The 24,165-nt window shown below is 35.0% G+C and overlaps 1 protein-coding gene, 1 long non-coding RNA gene and 1 other non-coding gene across 3 annotated transcripts in view; 1 reads left to right on the top strand and 2 right to left on the bottom strand.

The window, feature by feature from the left end:
* LOC114323295 (uncharacterized) overlaps nt 1–20,076 on the bottom strand; it is a 33,830-nt gene extending 13,754 nt beyond the window's left edge. Inside the window, exon 1 of the long non-coding RNA XR_014357311.1 lies at nt 19,875–20,076. This is a non-coding gene — a long non-coding RNA (uncharacterized LOC114323295). The remainder of the gene's footprint in view (nt 1–19,874) is intronic.
* LOC114323293 (uncharacterized) lies at nt 12,759–15,525 on the top strand. Its single transcript, XM_082909919.1, has 2 exons — nt 12,759–12,851; nt 13,101–15,525. Exon 2 carries the CDS (start codon nt 13,182–13,184, stop codon nt 15,384–15,386), a length of 2,205 nt encoding a protein of 734 aa, XP_082766045.1. The 5' UTR covers nt 12,759–12,851; nt 13,101–13,181; the 3' UTR covers nt 15,387–15,525.
* Nucleotides 20,077–23,143: 3,067 nt separating the features above from the next.
* On the bottom strand, nt 23,144–23,225 carry TRNAS-UGA (transfer RNA serine (anticodon UGA)). The gene has a single exon. It is a non-coding gene; the product is annotated as a tRNA-Ser (tRNA).
* Between the last annotated feature and the right edge of the window lie 940 nt (nt 23,226–24,165).

Here is a 24,165-nt window from a genome sequence, read left to right on the forward strand (position 1 = left end):
AAGCGAGCAACAACAGATCGTTTCTTATTTTTTCAAGAGATGAGAGAATCTCCAAGAAAAACATATAAACCAAAGATAAACTTGCGATAAGAGATACCACTAGCCCAATCAATCAGCACAGGCACAAAGAGTCAAATCTGAAGAGGAAGACAATAAAAAGCAGTACAACAAGGTATCCTAAATGTAGCAAAGAGCATGTAACAAGGCAGCCTAGTGGGTGGAATGAGGAGCAAAGACAAACAGGTTGAGAATGTGCATAGTATAAGAGAGATCTGGGTGAGTCACAGTAAGTAAACAAGTTAACCAACCAACTCACGATATACAGTAGGATCATCAAGAAGAACCCCATCAGAAGCAGAAAACATAGCATGGAATCTAATGTGAGTATCTACAGTCTTGGCATTAGTGAGATTGGCACAAGAAAGGATATCGCTAGCATATTTAGTTTGAGACAGAAGATACCCAGTAGAACAGAAGGCAACCAATAACTAGAAAATACCGAAGATATCCCAAATCCTTCATCTCAAATTCCTAAAAAAGCTGCTGCTTGAGCACTTAGACAGTACTAGAGTCGGATCTAGTGATGATCATATCATCCACATATAGAAGAAGAACAACAAGATAAGCAAACGAACAAAAAGAGCCGAATCATGTAAGCTAGGATAGAAACTGATAGGTGCCAAAATTGAACACATTTAGGCCCCCTAAAATATAATTGTTAGTCCTTGAATTATTGTTACTTAACGGTTTTAATGAGTTTATATGTGTAGGTCATTCAGGCTTGCGAAATGAATTATCCTTAATTTGAAATATTTAAAGCCCGAGAGACAAGGTTCAACCTAAGTTTAAAGGCTCGAAGGATGTAAATAATTGAATCAAAAACCAATCTGGAGACAACAAACTGAAACCGCTCATACCATGCATGTGGAGACTACTTAGAGAGCACGGCAAAGATTGAAAACAAGACCCGGAGGATGAGAAAGACTAGGTGGAGTCGCATATACACTTCCTCTGCAAGATGTCCATCAAAAATAGCATTCTTGACATCTAACTGAAATAAGGCCATTAATGGGCAGCAGAAACGCAGATAAGAGTACAAACAGTGTTCATCTTGGCAACAAGAGCGAAAGTCTCTTCGTAATCAACCCCATATTCTTGAGAAAATCCCTTTGCAACCAAATGGGCTTTGTGACGTTCCAAAGAGCCATCAAAAAGAATCTTAACCTTGTAGACCCATTTGTAACCCACAAGATTCTTGCCAGCAAGTAACAGAACCAAGTCCCAAGTCTAAGTTTTAGTCAAAGCAGTTAACTCATCATTCATGGCAGTAACCTAATTCAGATCATAACAAGCTTTTTTTGTAGGACCTGGGCTCAAATCAAGTCTTACCGGAGGATGACGGTCCCGAGTGGGATAACAAGAAGCAAGAGAAGCAAGATCCAAAGTGACAGAGGGAGGAGGTGTAGAGCTAGAGGAAGGGGAGCTCGGAGGAGAGAAGCAAGCAAAGAAGCTAGAGCACTTTCAGGAGGCAGAGAGGACACCTCAAAGGTTAAAGACAAACTCATCTGCGGGTACATCAAGAGGAAAGGGATTAATATGAATTAATTCATCCTTGGCAATGCGAGTAAGAGTAAAGTAAGGTAATTTCTCTAGAAAGGTGACATGCCGAGTCACATAGAGCTTTTTTTGGCCACAGGATCATAACAACGGTAACCCTTCTGATGAATCCCATATCCCAAGAAAGCACACAAGACTAAGCTTGGAACAGTCCCATTTGGAATGAAGAACAAAGTTGGTAGAACCAAATACACGAAGAAGAGAATAATTAGGAATCTCAACAAAAAAAACACTCATATGGAGAAGCACTAGAGAAAAGAGGAGTAGGCATGCAATTAAGAAGATAGGCAGCAATAAGCACAAATTCCCCCCAAAAAACAGAAAGGAGAGACGAGGAGATAAGAAGGGATTAAGCAATGTCAAGGAGATGACAATGTTTTCTTTTAGCTCGACCATTTTGTGCAGAAGTATCAAAACAAGAGGATTGATGAATGGTACCATTTGTAGCTAAGAACTCAATAAACTCAGTAAGGAAGAACTTAATCCCAAATAAGAACGAAGAATTTTAAGGGTGGTAAGAGAATGAAGTGTCAACCATATAGTGAAAATTATAGTAAATCTTATACAAATTAGATTTTCGGGTCATTAAGTAAATCCATGTAAACCTACTATAGTCATCCACAAAATATACATAATATTGGGAATTGCCCTTTGTAGCAATTGGGGAAGGTCCCATAAATCAATATGTACCAATTGAAAAGGGATTGAAGAAATAGAACTACTTTTATTAAAGGGAAGAGCAAACATCTATACAAACTTACACCCTCTACACTTAGAAATGTCATTAACAAAGATACTGCCTAAATGACCAGATTTGACTAAAAGTTTCAAATGATCACTAGATAAATGCCCTAGTCAAGAATGCCAAAGCTAAAAAGGAAAGGACTGGTGATTAAGACAAAAAGAGGACATAGTAGTGAAAGGCGATGTCAGAGGGAGATGCAAATGCTCCAAGACATAAAGTTCACCAACTCTACGCCCAATCCCAATTTGCCTCTTGGATACCCGATCTTACACAACACAATCAGAAATAGAGAAGACAACATCAAAACCCAACTCAGATAGTTGACTAATAGATAGGAGACTTAGAGACAGTTGAGGATTATAAAAGACATGAGGTATGGACGAGGAAATAAGATATAAAATTGATTGAACTAACAAACATAGGGGATCCATTAGCACTAGCAAAAGTAATAGGGGAAGAGGGACAGACACAATTATTGAGAAGAGAGAAAACAGGAGTCATATGATGAGAATGACCGAGTCAAAAATCCATGTGGTAGAGAGAATACCTGAGGTAAAGAACTATGCAAACCTAACAAAGTGGCGGTCATAGCAAAAGCCTGAGAAGAAAGGTCCTGATGGGCAGCCATGAATGACGAACACAACATAGACGAACAAAAGAGACAAATCAAAGAAGAACCAGGATGAACGGCAGAATCACAAGAAAGACTGATTCGTCAAGGCTGCAATCAAGGGCTACAAAGTGCACTGAAGCAGGACTGTTGCTGCGAAGAACTGAAGACGAGAAGGTACGAGAAGGTGCGACAGAGAAAGAGCACCTGCGATAAGCTGCGATGTGGCTGAGAGAAGACACAGGCTGCCAAGTGACCTGAGAGATAGATGGCCTGCAATATGCAATTTTTGATGACGGAGGAACTCAAGTCCTAGTGTTGCCGTCACAAAGTTCAGTGTATAAAGCACACAAGGATCATAGGGAAGCCTTGTCAGAACCATAAAGCTTCACCCAAACAGAAACATAACATGTTTCACTGCCTGCGAAGTCAAACCTGTGAAGAACTGCAAGAATCACACTGGTGCAATGATGCGAAGGTTGCGAACTGCTGTAATGGTGATGCGAAGGTTGCGAACTGCTGTAATGATGATGCGAAGGCTGCGAACTGCTGTGATGGTGCGAACTGTGACTGCCGACTGACTTTCGGCTTGCAAACTTCAACCTCCGGTGCCGGAATGCCTAGTTGCTAGGGATGCCGTTAATTGGCTCTAATACCATATTACAAAAGGTGAGCAAAAGTATGTATTATGTTATTCATCACTAAAGACGGAAGAACAATATAAATAAGGCAACCAAAACCCGAAAAGCCTAATTACAAATAATAAGACTAAACTACCCTTAATGACTAAACTAAATAACAAGAACATAAACATAACATATTTCACAATCTGCTTTGATTTCCTTTGCTTTTGGTATGCTAAAGGGCACCGCATTACTTGCTAGAATTGGTGTGACTTTCGGAGCTAAAGTATGTGTGTGTGTGTGTGTGTCTGTGAGAGAGAGAGAGAGAGAGGAAGTTTTGCTAGAAAATTCTTGGCTATCCTCAAAAAGGAGGGGAGGCTTGGGGGGCAAGTATGTACACATTAGGTCGAAACTCTAATGCAAATATACACAGCCTAGCGGTGCAATACACCATTTTAGTAAACAAAATCTTCTGAAAATCAAATATGTGCTGCTTAAGCACGTGCGGCAGCTCATGGAATGTGTGGCCGTAATCCTGTAATGCGGCCGCAGGTGCCAACCTGCGGTTTGACTCAGAATGGGCGGCCACACGTGGTTGACCATTGGGCCCCACGATAACTCAGTCAACAACTTTGACTTCCGAACAATTTTGTTACTTTTATGCATCTGATTAACTCCAAGTTGACATTATTTTTTTATCATAGCATAAGTTTTTCTTTAGAAAATTGACAATTCGAAGTTGACCGGGCACATATCCCATGTCCTTTTGGAAAGATGTTTGAAAAGGTAATTTCAGCCAAGCAAAACAATGTTTTTGGGAGAACGGACTTAGGGGATAGAAAATAGTCCTCAGTCTCAACAGTGGCCCGAGAATTGGAAATGTAACAGTTTAATTATTGGGGAGCATCCAAAATGCCTAAGTCCTAGGGCTGGTCAAAATAAAGTGTCTACACAAGGCTGTTTCATTCTTTTGTAAACCATTACCCAAAGGACATGACTTTGTAATTTGCATTTGCAGCTCATACTATTATAACTGAAAAAAATATCGATTACATTTATTTCAGGTCCCCCCTTTTTTTTCATTCACTTCTAGCTTCCAGTGGAATATTTTACTTGTCACAAAAACTTTAATGACTACTAATTCAGATGGAAGTAATATAATGATACTTTATAGTCAAAAGGTCTCCACGAGCATGGTGATTGTAATCTTTTGGTTGATTGATTTACAAAAGGAGGTTGTGCAGCATCTTAACCAAGTGATTTTCCAGTTGATAACTGGAAATTGTGATTTGTGGCTCTTTTTATTAAGGTATATATGCAGGCAGTGATTGAGAATTTTGGATTCACTAGGAAATCTGATAACGTGGCAGCTCACCACTTGTCGAACTTGACTTTCTGTATGGAGGAAGCTGTTTGTTTGTTTGGATGGTTGAAAATGTTCCATTCAGGTAGATTATTTCACTTTTATGGTATCTTTTTTATCAACTTTCCTGGTGAAAAAATGCTTTGATACTTTCCCTATAACAAAAACATATAAAAAAACACAGATTATATACTGGAACGCTAATTTATCTTCTGAGATCAATGAAATTGGAGAATCATGAGAGGTGGATTCAAGAGGAAGTACACCAGTATGGCCAATCCTTCCCCAAACATCTCTACAAAGTAAGGCATCTATCTATCTGTCTAATGCTGCATCTATCTATATTTTTAATGAGCACAGTCAGGCATCTTTTGCCATCAATGAGATATTGACAGTGCATGCTTTTCTCATATCCTATTCAGCTTACCTTAACTACAGAGTGGACCTTATAATCTTTACAGTGTGAACCTTAACGTGCTGAGTTGGTGCTCCTGAGTTAATGAATGATTATTTGGTCAGAAATTGTACTCGTACATTAGACTGTCATGTATTGAACATGGCTTTAAAAAATATAGAAAAAAATGGAGTAGAAAATAAGGAAAGAAAATAAAGTAAATCAATTGTTTTGGTGAAAAAATGATTCCTAGAAGTTTCTCCATTATAGTCATGGTTGTCATATCTAAATAAATACATTCTTACCAAGGTTTTAAAAAGCAGCTGCAACCGTTACGTAACGCCGTTACATAACGGTTGTGGTGGTTACCACCACCCGTTACGGCCGCTATAGCGGTGTGACAGAAATTCACATGTGCAATAACTGTTTCGATGTCACATAACAGCTGTAGCAGTACCATAACGGTCGTAATGGTCTGTTACACACCATTACATCCTTTTACAATATTCTAAATATCTTCCATTCCCCAAAAAAATAACAAATAATCAAGTGATCCAAGCCAAAAAAAAAAAAATCTCACATGAATTTTTTTCTTCATAATTTTTTTTTTTATTTCATTACATTAGCATGTAAAATAAAAATATATATATAAATAGTGGTTCTATTTATTTTTATAATCATTTTATTTAATATTTAATTGTAAATATTTTTTATTTTGTTACTATAATGTGTTGTCTAAAAAATTTCTTTAAAAAATAAAATAAAATCAGTGGCTGAAAAATAATTTTTGTTTATGGCACAATTTTTATTTTTTATAATCATTTCATTTAATATTTAATTGTAAATAATTTTATTTAGTTATCTGTAAAGTGTTGTCTAAAAAATGCCTCAAAAATAATTTTCGTTTATGGCGCAATTTTTATTTTTATAATCATTTCATTTAATAATTGTGAATATTTTTTATTCAGTTAGTTTAGGTATTGGTCAAAAATAATTTGTAGACATTTAAAATCAATTATTCTGAAAGCCATTAACCATTAAATGTAAAAAGCTCCTTTTATAGTGATTTGAAAATATAAAATATATTACATTATACTTACAAATTAACAAAAATTAATCAAAATATATTTTAAACCCCAATAAATGTGATTCTAGAAAAAATAAAAATAAAAATATGCGCATCAGTAAGTTTTCTTCAAATTGTGCAAAAAAATTTTTAAAAAAAAAAATCACGGTGCTGATTATTGCAACCGTTGCGCCATAGCCTTTACACCTTGTAACCGCAACCGTGCAACCACAACCGTAACCATTTTTCGAAACCTTGGTTAAAGTTAAAAGTAATGATGTTACTAAAATGGGTCTGTTCAATGAATCCTTGTAGGAACCTCAATGTTATTAATAGCTTTAAGAATAATTGATTTCAAATATCTACAAAATTATTTTTGACCAATACCTAAACTAACTAAATAAATAAAAAATATTTACAATTATGAAATGAAATGATTATAAAAATAAAAAATGTGTCATAAACAAAAATTATTTTTGAGCTTTTTTTTTATTTAAAAAAAGACATTTTTTTACACAACATTATATAGCTAACTAAATAAAATTATTTATAATTAAGTATTAAATGAAATTATTATTAAAAAAAAATTGTGCCATAAACAAAAATTATTTTTGAGCTACTTATTTTATTTATTGTTTTAAAGGCATTTTTTAGACAACACATTACAGTAGCAAAATAAAAAATATTTCAAATTAAATATTAAATGAAATGATTACTCCTTCTGTCCCAAAATAATAGTCTCTTTTGGGGAATCCAACTTTTTTTGGTAGTATAATTATTGTACTTTAAAAATATTAATTGTCCAAAATTACCCTTTGATAGCACATTTTTTGGGGAATATCAATTGTCATAATTGTATTTTTTGTATTATTAATGAATTTAAAAGAAGGGCAAAACAGGAAATTCATATTATTTTAGTCATTGATTTTTTAAAAGGGATTAATATTTTGGGACAATAAAAAATGGAATAAGGGACTAATATTTTGGGATGGAATGAGTAACTATTTATATATTTTTTATTTTACATGCTAATGTAATGAAATAAAAATTAAAAAATAAATTATAAAGAAAAAAAATTTATACAAGGTTTTTTCTTTAGGCTTGGATCACTTGAGTATTCATTCTTTTTTTATAAGCTTTTGGCTTCTTTTTTTTTTTTTTTGTGGGAATGGAAGCTATTCAAAATATTGTAAATGTGTGTAATGAGCCATTATGGCCATTACAATACTGCTATAGTCGTTACATAACACTGAAACAACTATTACACGTGAATTTTCGTCACACCGCACAAGCAAGTGCAACGGATAGCGCCTACCGCCACAACCATTATGTAATTACGTAAAACCGCTTTTTGAAACCTTCATTCCAATAGTGAAAGAACCAACCCTGCAAAATATTAACAAATTTAGACCAAAGACAACAATTAACTATGATTGGCATTAAAATTTGACCGGGTTGTAAAACAAACCAAGCTACTTTAACTCAGTGTTTTAAAAGGCACGCTTAGGCTCGCGCCTAAGCTCGACGCGCAACGAGGTACAACCTTGCACTTCGAACAGGTCAAGGTGAGGCGTAATACGCAAGGCGCAACTTAGGTGCTAAGGCAAGAGCTGTTTTTCGAGGTGCGAGGCATGGGCTTCGTAGGCTTTACCTATTTTTCTACTCCAACTATTGATTAAGTGCTTTTTATTTCTTTTTTGAACTGCAAACTAGAAGCTTAGCTGTTTTGAACTTTATGTGAATGACCTTAAAACTTGAGGTTTTTGGTGGATGTGAATGAGATACTTTATATCTTTTGTTAGATATTCTATTTCTACTTTTAGAAGATTGAATGTTATGTTTATTAGTTATTTGAAATAGCGAAGCTTGCTTTATTATTTTTGGAATTCTATATATATTTGTTATGTTGAAAAGTTTGCCTTTTATAATTTTGGTTTTCTTCTACTACTTACGCCTTGCTTTGGTAAGGTGCGTGCCTCGCCTCGCCTCGCACTTAGGCTATGGGAAACCTTATCGCCTCGGTGCGCCTAGAGCCTTTTAAAATATTGCTCTAACTCGACTTCTTAAAAGTTTGAATTGAAATTGGTTCATTATGTAAACAAGAGAAGCTTGAACATATTTGTAACTCGTTAAGTTTTCATGCCAAACTTGAATAACCTACATAGCTTAGTTCGACTCCGTTATACGCTCTATAAATAATTATTTGATTTCAGCTAGTGATAAACTCAATTAAAACTCATTTCAAATAGGCTCAAAAAGTAAACAAGCCAAGCTAAAATACATTTTAAAGTTTGCAAAGTTTTCAGTCCAAACTTAAACAAACATATTACTTATAGCGATTTGGGTTTTGACCCGTCACTTGTCGTATTCCAGACTTGGATCCGTACAATTTTGAATGGTTATTCATATCTTGTTTCCCTTGTCTCCTCTCTATTTTGATTATCGTTTTGTAATTGTGCGTTTGGAACAGGTTGGTTGCTTGTTTTTTTTCCAAACCTGTGACGCCCAGATTTTGACTCTTTCGCTCGAACGGGCATTCTTGCGCTCAAGCGGGCTTCACAAATTTTGCTCCTCCGCTCAAGTGTCCATTCTTGCGCTCAAGTGGGATTTGTCAACTCTCGGTATGTTTTTGCAGATCTGCAAATACTGGGAGAGTGCATTGGACGCTCGAGCATCCAATCTTACGCTTGAGCGGAGTCCTTCGTCTGCAAAACTTCTGGAATTGTGTATTCTACACTCGAGCGTAACTTTCCACGCTCGAGCGGACCTTTGTGTCTGACGCTCGAACGTCACTTTCCACGCTCAAGCGGACTGCATGTATAACAGTCCGTGAAGATGATGTTTTATATCACTTTTTCATTCCTCTCTAAAACTTTCCAAAAACCTAAATCTTAAGTCTCTCTCTAAAACTCACCTTCTCTTATATTTCATTTAGATCCGTTGATCTCTTCACCCTAATGCCTTTGAGAAAAAGGTAGAGTGCATCAAAATCTTCATTTTGATTCGAACAAACTTGGATTTCGGTGTCTTTGGAGTTTCAACCTTGCTTTGCCCGTCTTCTCTTCTTAAGGTCGAGATTTTCTACACTTTGTTATGGGTTTTCACTTAGTTATTTGTCAATTGTGTAACAATGGTGGGATTTGGGGATAATGTGAACAAACCTAGGGTTTAGGTATGAAATGGAAATAGGGGTTTTGGTGAGTATGAAATAAATAAGTATGAGATTTGAAAATGAGATCATGTTGTGTCAAAATGGTTGATTTTGATATTTGGGTTGATATTTGGAGAAAGGGAATTTTTGCCCTAAAATGACTATCATGATTATTTTGTATAAATGATTGAAATTGGTGTAGTAAACATGAAATTGAGCGAGGGTTGAAATAGATGATGGAAATGAGTATGTAATACTTCACATCTTTGGAAATCTTGGATAAATTATCTGTCATGAGATTATATATCTGTTTAGAAATATCTGTATTGGGCTATCGGTGGAGAATAGCTATGATTGTTGTAGAAATTGCATACAGATTATGTGAATTGAAACTAATCTCTTGTTGGTTGTCATTGAATATGACTATTTATATACATTGTATATGTATGATAATTTGAGAGTGAAAAGGGAATGTACTCCACGTATGATTATGTGTTTAAATACATTGCATATGTATAAATGATTGTTTGGGAGGAGAAAGGGAATGGACTCCATTATAATTAAGGTGGCCGAAGTGTCCTGGGTAAAAGTCTCAAAATTATACACGGGTGCTGATCCCACGGACGAAATATTTGTAAATTGGCAAGTTTGAAGTATTTATATGATGATGATGTGATTATAAAACTAATGAGTTGTAGTCACATTTGGGTTATTGAAAAATGATTAAATTGGCTCATGTAATGAAATGAATCAAATGGAAATGGATTAGAAATTGGATTGGGTATCTTATGACTATATAAAATGTGGATGCTTTATCACGGACATTGTTTATGCATATTGTACTTATACCTTTGTTAAACCTCATATATTGTGATAGATTATTCCTACTGGGTTGTGGCTCACCCTATTTGGGAAAACCATTTTCAAGTATTGGTGACATGCTCCGCCAAGGCAATAGCTTGGAGGGACATTTGGAAGCAAGAACTTCTTTATTTGAATTGTATATTTTTGTAAAGCTAAGGGCTAAATGTGTGTGAGCTAGTTTCTCTTTTGTAACCAAGTCCAGACTTGGAAAGGTGTAAGCCGATAGGGCATTTACTTTGTTAAACTCTTTTGTATCATCAACTCTATGTAATGAAAGGACTATTTACTCCGATTGATGTAGTTATTAACACATGTTTTGGGTTGTAATTATTGTATTATTTGGGGGCGTTACATTACTCGACTCGACTCTGCTGTCCTATACTTTGAAGTACAAAGGAAATTTCATCTTGCTACTATTATACATTATGTCAACAGACGTACAATTTCAGTTCATGTATTCAAAGATTTAGCTAAACAATAGAAAAATGTAAAGAACTTCGAAAATTAGCTTTTCAATGTACTTCTATTTATTTCTTAATTATTTGATATTCTTGGATTAACTTTATTTATATGAAATTCACTAACTTAGGCTGAAGAGCTAAACTCAAATTTCAAATTAGACATAATTCAACTTTGAAAGAAACAGGGATTACAGAAATAAAAACATAACTCAAATTAAAAACAGGCATTAAATGCTAATTCAATTGTGAAAAACAAAAAACAATAAATATGGTACTATTACTTACCAAATTTTTTGTAATTTCTAATAATGACAAAAGAAATTTAATTGAGTGCTCTATAATATGTATACTCACTTTAATTAATTTACTATATTTAGAACAAAAACCAGAGTTAAACCCAATGCCAAAAGGTAGGTTATTTGGTTTTGGCATTGGGTGAGAAAATACTTCATACACAGAAGGAAAAAATGTACTACTTTTTATTTATATACGTATATTTTTATTTTACTTCTTGTTATATTTTCTGTGTTAAATCTCTACTAGGGTATGCGAAGTTTTCACAATAAATGCTGTTTCGGGAATTATCACTGTGTATGATCTGGCTGGTAAAAATAAGAACAAAATCTAATTTGGTGGAAATTCATCGACGGTGTCTCTCTCTACAGTCCTCATTTCTCAAATAGGGCAACCAATCGTATCTCTCTTTTTAATCTGAATTCTGTCTATGTATCTGTATACAGTTCTCATTTCTCAAATAGGGTAAGCAATCGTATCTCTCTTATTAATCTGAATTCTATCTATGCATCTGTATATCTATGTACAGTCTTTGATTTGTACTTTGCATGGAAGTGATTTTAATCATTAAGTGTGTTTTTTAGATTTGCATTGATGATGATAAGGGCTTTCTAGGGTTTGGTCTGATATACTGAATTTGGGTACTGTAGATGTGAAATCTCGAGTTTTCCAGATTCTGATTGATGGGTTTGGTTAATTTTGCTCTTTGCAAGTAAGATTGAGTAGTTAACACTTAAGCATTTTCTGCTTTCTTGAGTTTTGGATTCCATTCTGGTTTGTTCAGTCCATACAATGTATCTCATGACAAAGTTTTCTATTAGTGGTTGAAGAGACAGAGGGTTTTTATATTATCATTTTCTCTGTATTTGTTTCATGATCACTGAAATTGGGTAGGAATGACTAATGCGGATGGTGTGCCAACTACTGTTCCTTGTGCTTTTCAGAAGATCGGTATTTTTAGTTAGTCCATTTTCATAACAGTTGGTCATTAATGCAGATGGTGATCAAAGTACTGTGTTTTGAATTTCTTATCACCAATTTATTCGTGTTTTTCAAAGTTCGGTATTTAGTTGGTTTGTTTTCATAACGGTTGGTCATTAAGAAGGTTTTTGGCATTCTAGTTAGTCAATTACATGATTACCTTTTTAATTTTGTCGGTTGTTCATTAAGAATTTTTCGACATGAGGATAGATACAAATCTATGGGTTTCGTAAATAGAAACATGCATTTAATTGTGTTTCATTTGATTGTTATGGTTATGACTAACAAAAATGACCTGATTATGCGCCAATAATGTTTTGATCAAATAGTGTTCTGTGATTTCTTACCACCTATTAATCTGGGGATTTTTAAAGTTCGGTATTCTAGTTAATCGATTATGATCATTATCTTTATAGTTTTGTCGTTTGCTCATTACAAGGAGAGATGAACCTTTGGATTTGGTAAATAGAAAGATGTATTTATTTGTTATTTGATTTTATCGTTGTGATTATGAGACTAACAATGACCTAATTATATGCTGATAACTTCTTGTCGTTATTCTCCTTTTTTGCCAAAAGTGGGTTTTTATTGTCAATTCATTATTGTGGTGTATTAGTGCTTGCACACAGACAGAAGCAGCTCGAGTGCCAAGAAAATAAGACTTTGCCTAAGGCCTTGCACAGTAAGAGGCCCCACTTTTATGTCTTTTAATATTATAAAAATAAATTGCGATCACACTAATAGTTAAAAAAGTAAGGAAAGCTTTCTTAATCTTCAATGTTTTCTAAAAGATTATATTGTTGGTTTAAATTGGTTTTGGGAATTGAAAGTTCTAAACTTTAACTTAATTAGTATTTTTGCATTTCAACATAAAAGAAATGTATTTCAAAAAAAATATAAAAAGGCCTCATTTAAGTTTTTTATGCCTTAGGTGAACAAACTTGAGCCACCTCTGCACACGGGAGGAACATAAGAATTACACAAGAAACAGAGAGTGCAAAACATTGAAGAAATGGAGTGTAATAAGAATGATGCTGCGAGAGCTAAAGAAATTGCAGAGCAGAAGTTGAAAGAGAGAGACTTTGCTGGAGCCAAAAAATTTGCTTTGAAAGCTCAAAAATTGTTTCCCCTGCTTGAGGGTCTTCCTCAATTCATGGCAACCCTTGATGTGTACATTTCTGCTGAGAAAAAGATAAACGGTGAAGTAGACTGGTATGGGGTTCTAGGCGTGAATCCCTTGGCTGATAATGAAACGTTGAGGAGACACTACAGGAAATTGTATCGCAGTCTTCACCCTGACAAGTCAGTGGGGGTTAAAGGGGCCTTCAAAATTATCGCTGAAGCATTGAGTTTGTTGTCTGATAAGGCTAAGAGAGAAGCATATGATCAGAAACGGAATCTAAGCGGTATAACTGGGAATTCATCAACACCAACCAACAATGATGATTCCAGTGTAAAGGATCAGAAGAGTGCTGCTAGTCCCCGACTTATTCCAATTGCACCCCGTCCATCAAAACCAAACACATTTTGGACTGCATGCAACCGATGTAAGATCCAATATGAGCATTTAAGAGATTACCTCAATCAAAAAGTTCGCTGTCCAAACTGTCATGAACCCTGTTATGCTGTTGAGATGCCTGCCCCACCCAAAAATGGTCCGAATCCAACCACCTCATGGCCCTTCTACCAGCAGCAGCAGCAGCAAAATGTAAACCGTCATATGACAAACAACACATCTGCTTCAAATATGTTAAAACTGGGGTCTGCAGGCGTTGGTTCAATCAAAAGTCCAAACATTGCTTCTATGAAAATGAGTGCCAGGTTAGCTTCCAATGCTGGTTCCACTTCTGGGCCTATGAAAAAGAGTCGCATTCAGGTGAATGTTACTGGAAGAGAGATGCTTAATCAAATGGCAATGCCTAATCAGAAGGTTTGCTTGGGAACAGAAAGCCTTAACACTTCAGGAACTGTCCAGAATAACAGTGTACAGGAGATGTCACAGTTAGAAATTCGCAATTTGCTGATGGCAAAGTCGCAGATGGAGATCAGGAAGAAGCTCAATGAATGGAACAAGAAAACTGCATTGGAGGCTTCAATTAAAGAGAGTAAGAAGATGGTAAAGGAAAAACCAAATGGTGGGAAGAAAGATGGAAATAAAAATGCTGCATTTGTGGACACTAATAATTCAGTACAGCCCAGAAATTCTTCCCTTGTCACTTCTAATATTGATTTCAATGAAAAGGCTGCTGAAACCAAGTCAATGAGTGTTCTAGATCCAGATTTTTATGAGTTTGATAAGGATCGGGCAGAGGAATCCTTCGGTGAAAACCAAGTTTGGGCTGCCTATGATGATGATGATGGCATGCCTCGGTATTATGCTTTAATTCATAATTTGATATCTACGAAGCCCTTCGAGGTGCAGATTAGTTGGCTGAACTCTAAAAGTAATGCTGAACTGGGCCCTCTAAATTGGATTGGATCTGGCTTTTCCAAGACTAGTGGGGATTTCAGGGTAGGCAAGCATGTAATCTTTAGCAATCTCAATTCCTTCTCGCACAGGGTCAAGTGGATGAAAGGCAAAAGAGGGGTCATTCAAATTTTTCCCAGAAAGGGAGACATTTGGGCTCTTTACAGTAACTGGTCTCCCGATTGGAATGTTCTTACACCAAATGAGGTGATACACAAATATGATGTGGTAGAAGTGCTTGAAGATTATAACAAGCAGCGAGGTGTAGTTGTAGCTCCACTAGTTAAAGTTGCTGGCTTCAAGTCAGTGTTTCACCAAAATTTGGACCTGCGAGAAGTGAAGACAATTCCAAGAGAGGAAATGTTTCGTTTCTCTCATCAGGTCCCTTCTTACATGCTCACAGATCAAGAAGCTAAAAATGCTCCCAAGGGTTGCCGGGAGCTTGACACTGCAGCTATACCTTCAGAACTTCTCAAGGTCATTGCAGAAGCCAAGGAGGTAGAAACAGTGGAGAAAGCTAAAAAGGCTACCAAAGAGGATGATGGGGTGGAGAGTTTCGGAAAAGCTAAGGAAGACTTGGATTTGGAGGAGAGTGGCAAAAGCACTGCACAGGAAGGGATGATTGAAGATTTCAAAAATATCGACACAAAAGCAAAGTCAAGCAATGCAAAGGAATCCGAGGAAGAAGAGATTGTGAAGGATACCAATGAAGGACGAAGCCAAGGAACAAACAAAGCTAAGAGAGGGTGAAAAATACCAAGGAAGCCAAGGAATAAACAAGGCTGCTTTGTGGTAAGTAATCACCAGTTCCGGTTTTCTTTTAATCTACAATGGTTGGGTAGAATAGAATTAGAAATCTGAAAATCACCCACATTAGGTAGTTGTAAGATTCTATGCTCTCTTTTCTTTTCTTTTCTTTTTTTCCTCTTTTTTTTTTTTTTTTTCCTTTTTCTTTTCAATCTCGGCAGTCAAACAATGTTTTTCCCAAAGCCCTTAACAATACTGAAACTGATCCAGCAGTGTTCGCAGTCACTGCTTTATAGTTTTGGAGACCCTACAGTTTTCTTTTGAAGTCACGACTCTTTTCTACTAGTTAAAAGACAGTTTGGAAGGGGTACTTACATGGCATACAGAGTTTGTGGAAGCTTAACAGCTGAATCTTTGTTAAGCTTAGCCCATGCAGTATGTAATAGCTTATTTGCTTGATTTGTGTTCTGATACTCCGCCTGATTTGCTTGGTTGCTGAATATTTGTGTTTCTAAGTGGTCCTGTCCTGTGACCATCAAGGAATGGCTTTGGATGTTCAAACTGACCATACAATATGAGGGCTTTTCGGCTAGTCACTATTTGTGTTGTAAGACAGAGAAGGTTCATAGGTATAGAATGGAATCAAGGAAGCCCTTTGAAATACTCATTGAACAGTTCTTGCCAGAAATCTGACAGTAGGAGAAGCTTATGACCCTTCTTTCTTTTTTGGGCCAAAAATATTTTCTTTAGAATTTCTTTTCATGAAAAAATGTTTTTCTTGTGTTTGATTGAAACCCTACGTAGTGTGGTGTACAAGGTTTTCAATAATGGTAGTGACCACCATAACAGTAACTGTGGTGTTGACATGGTAGCGGGGTGTAACAGCTATAGTGTAACGGCAACCATAGCCATGAATTTTTTACTTTTTCTCACAACTTTGGAAAAACTTGCCGATACACATGTTCTTATTTCAAAATCACATTTAGTAAGGTTCAAGATAGCTTTTTGTGGGTTTTGTTTAGTTCTTTAACATAATCTAATATATGTATTAATTTTTTACTCCAGTCTTAAGCCTCAATAGAAATTTTTCCTATAACTTTACTGATTGTATATATGGCTATGAATAACTTCTCCCTTGAAGTGAGAAAAAAATAATAATAATAAAGAATGTTTAATATTAAAAATGATAGTTACAAAATGCCACCATATTTACTAATGCAAAAATACGTAACATGATATCAAATGAGATATAATATGATAGAAATGAAGGAAAGATTTAATCTAAAACTAAATAGATATAACGAAGGAATGGAATCTAACTATTAGAGTAATAACGAAGGAATGGAATCAAATGAGAAAAGTAACGAAAGTTTGAGGGGGTAAAGAACTAAGCTCATCTAACTATGATAGAAACTTAAGCCTTGTAGAATTTAAAGATTTGACACCCAAAGCATGTAGATTTAAAATTTTCACATAAGTTCTATGAGCCTTTTGTATGATTTTAACAAATGATTAAAAAAATTTATAAAAGGTGGCCGTACTAACTCAGCGGAATACACAAGAGACTAGATATTGTTCTAGTAGACGAAAGAGGCTCTCAAATCCACGAGAAAATAGAACCTTGCATTCACAAGGAAGAGAAAATATCTTAATATTATTGAATAAAAGTTATTTTTCCATAAGGCTTGCATAACTATTTATAATAGTCTAAACCTTGGAGACCAAATATTCCTAGACACCAAGAAATCTAAAATTAAGAAACAATCCAACTAGTCTAATTCTTGGGAAACAAGTAGCCTACAAATTAGGAAAACAAAATAAATCTAAATTAAGAAACCTAATTCTAAAATATTTATACTAAATTACAAGAATCCTAATAAAATAATATATCAAAAATATTAAAACTAAAAATACAGAAATTCTTAAAAACTTGTCCTACATCACTTATATACAGAATATGTTGAAAACAGAAGCATAACGATCGTAATGATACTGTAATAGCCTTTATGTAACAGCGGCGGCCATTACAATTGAAAAGTTCTATCACGCTGCTATAGTGGTCGTAACTACCGAAACCATTACATAACGATTGCGGCCGCTTTTTAAAACCAAGGTGGTGTATTATGGAGGTGGTGACATTGGTAAGATTTTGGTCTGCCTCATTAGGTTTGAAAAAAAAAAAATTCACCTGTAAAATATAGAAAATATTTTCTGTCTAAATTAACACATTTTTCATTGACAACAAAAATTGTTTTGTTGAATTTCATTATTTATCGCACTAAACACTAAAAAATGTGAAAAGCAATTCTCAATAAGAAAATGTGAAAATTATTTTTCACCAAAACAAATTAAGTATATGGTCAAGGTTTATATGTTGATCCAACCTTTCTTGAGAGTATGGTGGTGAGAGGTCTCACCAGTAAGGAAACGATGGTGCATCTCAGATCACTCCCATGTGCCCGAAGTGAGCTTTTATGCACGGTTTCATTCCGTTTGCACCTTTGGTTGTGCAAGGCTTTTGTCCTTCATCTTCTCCACGCTACTCCTTCGTTCAAGAACTGACAAAGGCCCATCTTCAATTCCCATTACTCAAATTAAACACAAAGATAATGGTCTCACAGATGGCACTAATTGTGTGACGATGAATTTCACAATTATAGAATTGGAGCTCTATGACGGATTGAGGGAATCTAGGAACCATGACTTGCGTGGCAAAGAACACTGCAAGCACTACCTGGCTGGGGTATGGCCCGAAAAACCCCTCCAATGCTAAAGTCAAGAATCCAAGAATGAGAGTTTAAGAGCAAATAAATACAGAGATTTAGGCTTTAGAGAGATTGAATGTCCGCTAAAGAAGACGATGGTAACCCTCTATAGTGTTGTTCTCCTTCCCTGCTCTTCAAGGTGCACATGAGATAATTGTCTCACATCCTCCATGCTCAAATCATCAATGTGATCAACGAGGAGGAACTGCATATTCGATTAAGCTTCCCTTCAATGAGGGTAATCTGTTACCTATATGACAAAAGATCTTTCCTAATCTAAACGTATTCGATATCTAGAACTTCTCGTGGTGTAGACCTCTCCATGGACATACCATCTCCAATTTACATAGGCACTTTGGTTAGTTCTTCCTTGGTCCTAAGTCTACTTCTATGTATTGTCACTTCTGAGGGCACTTGGTCAAAGGTGACCAACCAAGCTCATGGTGGTCCAGTCCAATCCAATCCAATCCAAAATCCAGTCTGCCCATAAGGCCTATCCACTCGGCCCTACTAATTGCACACTACCCTACCCCCATTCGAGTTTGGATTTGTTAAAGTTGAAGATCTCAACTTCATAAGTAAAGGTGGCATATTATGGGACTAATCTATACTCATGTTTATAATTTAAACCGTTCATCTCATATGACAAGCTAAGAATAATATGAATGCAAAAAATTAGTTTGATAAGACATAAGTATTTTACATGATCAAATCACATATATATTACAACAAATGGATGATCTATTCTTAAAAACATGTTGGCCATACAGAGCACGTCACCTTTGTGATAACCAAAGTAACATTCAAAGTCTTTTGACCCCAAACATCTTCCCAAGCATTGAGCACCTAATCTCTCATTCATGAAATTACACAGTTGTGAGAGCCAAAAATAGCACAGAATTATGTGGGACCAGGCGCAGACACATGGCACAATGGTGGTAGGTAAAAATACTTTGTTCGGTCAAGTTGGTTGTATGTCCAGGCAGTCATTTGTTCGGCTGCTCTACTCTTTCCAAATATTCGATTTGGATACTCTGTCCGCGCTGTTTGGCCACTCTATTAGGCCATTTTGATAGAGACAATCTAGGAGAATCCCAACAGTTTTATTTCTGGATAATGCTTATTACTTTCAAATACGGGGGCACTATCCACAATTAATAAAGCAACAATTTGAGTTAATTATTCCATGTGGAGGTATCCATGCACAATATAAAGAGCACAATCCCAAAGGGTCAAGTACACAATACACAATCTTTACAGTAAATTGATTAATCATTATATTCATGAAGGTGGTGCGGACTTAAGCATTGAAGTGCAACAATGGCAGTGCTCTTTTTTGCAAATTCATTGCACGTTGGTCATTCCTTCGTCAATCTCTCTATGTGGTTTATTTTTTTCCCCACACAACTCTTTTTTAGGTAATGCATTAAAGTGCAGAGAATCCCATATCTCTCTTTTTCAATATCATCAACCTCCAAAAGAGTTAGGTTTCATATATTATCAACCATGTCTGTCAGAATAAGTTTGATGATCCAAGTTAAAGAAACCTAGGTTTCATATGTTAGGTTGCATTACTTTTCCTATGAGAACAACACAAACACAAGATTTAAATAAGAAAATGCCAATTTTCCCCAAGTTTCTCGGGAAGCAAACAGAGTGCACAGAGTAACAAGAAGAAGAGGTGTATGTAGGCGTGGGTATTGAAATTTGAAAGTGGTTTACATACCTTTGTGATGCGAGGAATCAGAGGAAGCGTCGCCGAGTACGGCGTTGGAGGCGGTGTTGAAGATGCCCATTACTTGGCTTGCTGCTGAGTTGCAAAGCTCCATTGCCAAACTCTTGTGTGCTCTTGGCGCTCCAGATCAAGCCCTTCTCTTCCATTGATTCAAAACTGCTTGCTTTTCAGTACAAGCAGTCAGCACACAAATAAAATATGTAACATGTATGTAACACATAATCTCAAGTGGCTAGAGCCTTCTTTTGGCATCACAAAATAATAAAATAAATTTAAAAGTTAATAAGATTAAATATCATATATAAATTATAATAATTTGATTTTTTTCATAAAAGTCAAAAAATTCATTTCAAACGAGACTTTTTAGCTCAAGTTAAAATAATCAAAAAATTAAAAAACCAATCCATTCCAAACCAACCCAGAGTTTTTCTATTAAATTTGTGTTCTTAAAAGTCATTTTCAATGGTTCATCACATTTAAATTTAATGGAAAAAAAAAAGTTACTTTTTATTCCTTTAATCATTTATCAAATAGATCATTAAATTTAGAATTTTTCAAATTTTTCATCAAACTAAAAATGGATGTACCTTTCATCAAATCACTATTTATTATTACTGGATTTTCATTACCGGATGTCCACCTCAAGACAAAAATTTGTGAAAAATTAACACTGGCCGGTCGACCAGCTAAACATTCGTCCAATCGTCCGCCCAATTGCACGGCCGATCATCCGCCCGGTAGACCGGTAACTTGATAAAACTCCGTTGGAGTACTTGGTATCAAACGAAATTTTTACTCAAATTCAAAAAAAATAAATAAATAAGGAAATAAAAATAAATAAAGATAAACAATTGGAGATGCCCTAACTTAAAGTTTTATTCCATTCTCTTTTTTTATACATTATTTGTTGTTGGCATAAATAAGTTAAATAAAACAATCTCCAATCATGCATCAAACTTATCATCAAATTTGAATTGGCTGAAAAATGATTCATTTTTCAGCTCCAACGGTTTCATCAAATCGGTATCAAATTCAAGATTTTCACTTTTCTTTCATCAAACTGAGGATTAATGTGCCTTTCATTAAATCATTGTTTATTGCCGTTGGATTTTCACTACCGGATGTCTCCCGAATGTCCTCCCGGATGACCACCTTAAAGCAAAAGTTTGTGAAAAAAATACACTAGCCGGTTGATCGCCTGATCGTCCTCCCAGTCATTCACCCAATCGGACCCCCCTGGATGATCACCTCAATAAGAAAAATTGTAAAAAATTTGCACTGGTCGGTTGACCTGGCGGACATCTGCCCGATGGTTTGACGAAGCCACAAAACCCTCCGTTGGAGCACTTAATATCAAAGAGAGTTTTTTCTCAAATTTTTAATCAAATTTAGTGAAAGAATTGATACACCGTTAGAGATGCCCTAAATAAAATAAAATATGTAACATATATTGATTGTAATCTCAACTAGTAAAAGTTTTTTTTATTAAATTTGTGGTCTTAAATTTAAATTTTGTTTCATTCTTTTTTTTATATTTTATTAGCGCCCAACACACGCAACACTTGTGTAAGTTAAATAAATAAAATAAAATATGTAACACATATTGGGGGTGTTTGGCAATAGATTTTTTTGGCTTTTTGGATTAAAATAATACTAAAAAATAAAAATGGCTAAAATTGGCTAAAATAGTTAATAAGACAAAATATTACATCAAATTCATAAACATTTCATATTTTTCCTCACAAACATCACATCAAACTAAAAAAAAATCCAATCATCTTCCCAAACATTACTATTTTAATGTATTAAAATAGTTAAAAATTAAAATAGTTCACTAAAATAGTCAACTTTCTAAGGCATGGTTTGGAAAGTGGGTTGACTTTTTGACTTTTTTTGGCTATTTTAGTCTGGAGCTAAAAGGCCTGATTTGAAAATGGCTTTTGCTTTTTTCGTGAGAGTGATGTAATGATTATGAATTGAATGTGATATTTTGTCTTATTGGACTAAAAAGTCTATTTTATTTTTTGTGATTATTTTAGCCAAAAAAAAGCCGCCAAACCGTCTTCTCAAACCATACCTAGACAACACAAATTTACGTGATTCAATAATATATATCTATGGAGTCTGGTTTGAGAGTTTCTCTCTCTAAACTTTTCTCCTCCTAGGGTTTCTGAGTGTGAGGCTGCCGGCGGTGGGGGAGGGGTTTCCGATGGCCTCCGGCCTCCTCTCCCCTCCCCCTACCTACCCCTCTTTTGTTCTTCCCTTTTCTTATTTTGCATTCCCATAACTTGGAAGCTTGGACTTTCCATTCTCTTCCTCCTTTGTGAGATGTTTCTCCCACATCCATTCACTCCAGGAGTGCCCTTCTCGGATCTGCGCCGACTCCGTTGCCTTCACCGCCGCTTCCCCGTCGTTTTCTCCATAGCTTGACCGCCTCTTCCTCATCGTCTTCTCCATTCACGCCGGATCTGCCTCCCCCACAGCCTTCATCGCCTCTTCTTCGCCTCTCCGCCTCTTCTCCGCTGCCTCTTCATCGCCGTTCTTCTCCAACGCCAGATCTGCCAAAGCCGCTGCCGGATTTGATTGGGTGTGGGTGTGTTTGTGTTTTTCTTTTGTTTTATTTCCTTTGGTTCGTGTTGGATTTTTTTGGGTTTGTCTGGTTTTCTTAGAGTCCATATGTGCGATTTGTTTAGCTTACCCTCATTGTGGTTGGGATCTATGAAATATTTCGAATATGCTCTATTGCCGAACTTTTATGATCGGCTTTGCTTTGCAGTATGAGCACGAGTACGATATGTACGTCTGAATATTTTCATATTTTTTCTTCCTGAGTGCTTCTTGATTTATTTTCACTTTGTTTGGTATAAGATTTGGGTTGTTTGGACTCTTGTAAGTGCCGTTTGACTCTCTTGATTGACATATTTCTTCCGATCAAAAAAAAAAAAAAAACCATACCTAGACACCCCCACTAATTATTACCTCAAGTAATAAGAGACTTCTCTGTCAAATTTATAATTTTAAATTCAAGTCTTGTTTTATTATCTTTTTAAAAAAAAAAATTAATAAATAACTGAACACTAGTCCTAAATACAGATAAAATTTTAAAAACCAATGTAAGTGCTCGCATGTATAATAGAAGAAGATATAATGAATTAATGCCGACATTGCTCCAAGTGAGCAAAGAAATTCCAGTGTAGTTGAAGCGATCAGAGACAGAGAAAGACACCAAAACCCTGATTTTTTTTAACAAAATAAAAAATCGTCGACAGCAGGGTTCGAACCTGCGCGGGCGTAGCCCAACAGATTTCAAGTCTGTCTCCTTAACCACTCGGACATATCGACGATGTGTGATAAGGTCCCGTTAATTTTATAAAAATTATGTTATCAGTTCCTTTTTCTTTTTTTAATTTTAAATGATTTTAGGAAATTATTCCCCTTATTTGGTTTTAGTTTTCGTATTTATTCATTCTTAGTCATGAATTTTAATATTTTAAGATTTTTTTTTTATTTTTTAGATATACACTTAAAAAGTAAGTAATATTTATGACAAAAACAATCTTTAAAATATTCATCAAATACAAATATATATATATATATATATATATATATATATAAATTCAGTGCATTTTTGTATTCTTTTGTATTTACTAAATGTTTTAAATATTTTTTTTTTAGGTTCATCTAAGTTATGTGCATCTAGAAAGTAAAAAAAAAAATTACTTAAAATATTAAAAAAATCACTAAAAACAAAACACAAAAAATAAAATACTCAATTTTCAAAAAATCAATTAAAACCAAATAAGGTGATTGCAACTCCATAAAGTATTATCATTAACTTTTGAGAAAATTGCTGATACATCCACTCTATCAATTGTCTAAGGCATTAGGTTTAATGGATATTTTTTGTTAGTGAGAGGTTCACTCTTTTCTGAAAATAATTTGGTGAGAAGTCCTTTTGTTTGTTTTGGAGGACATTTTATTTTCAATTTTACCCCTTAATTTATATGTTGATTTATTTTTATTTGTTGACTTTTCATTGACCATCTGTTCAAATTTTTTAACTATTTGTTTGATTTTTTTTGCATTGTTTGTTCAAATATCTGTCTAAATTTTATTATCTGTTCAATTTTTTCATTTATCTGTTTAAATCTATCTATACCAATTTTATTATCTATCTAAATTTCTTTTATCTATTTAATTTTTTTATCTGTTCAAATTTTAAACATTTTATTATTTGTTCAAAATTTGAACAGCTCTATCTGTTGAAAATTTGATTCTATCT

Source organism: Camellia sinensis, chromosome 15, assembly GCF_055761805.1.
Source record: "Camellia sinensis isolate YWXY chromosome 15, ASM5576180v1, whole genome shotgun sequence".
Lineage (NCBI taxonomy): Eukaryota > Viridiplantae > Streptophyta > Magnoliopsida > Ericales > Theaceae > Camellia > Camellia sinensis.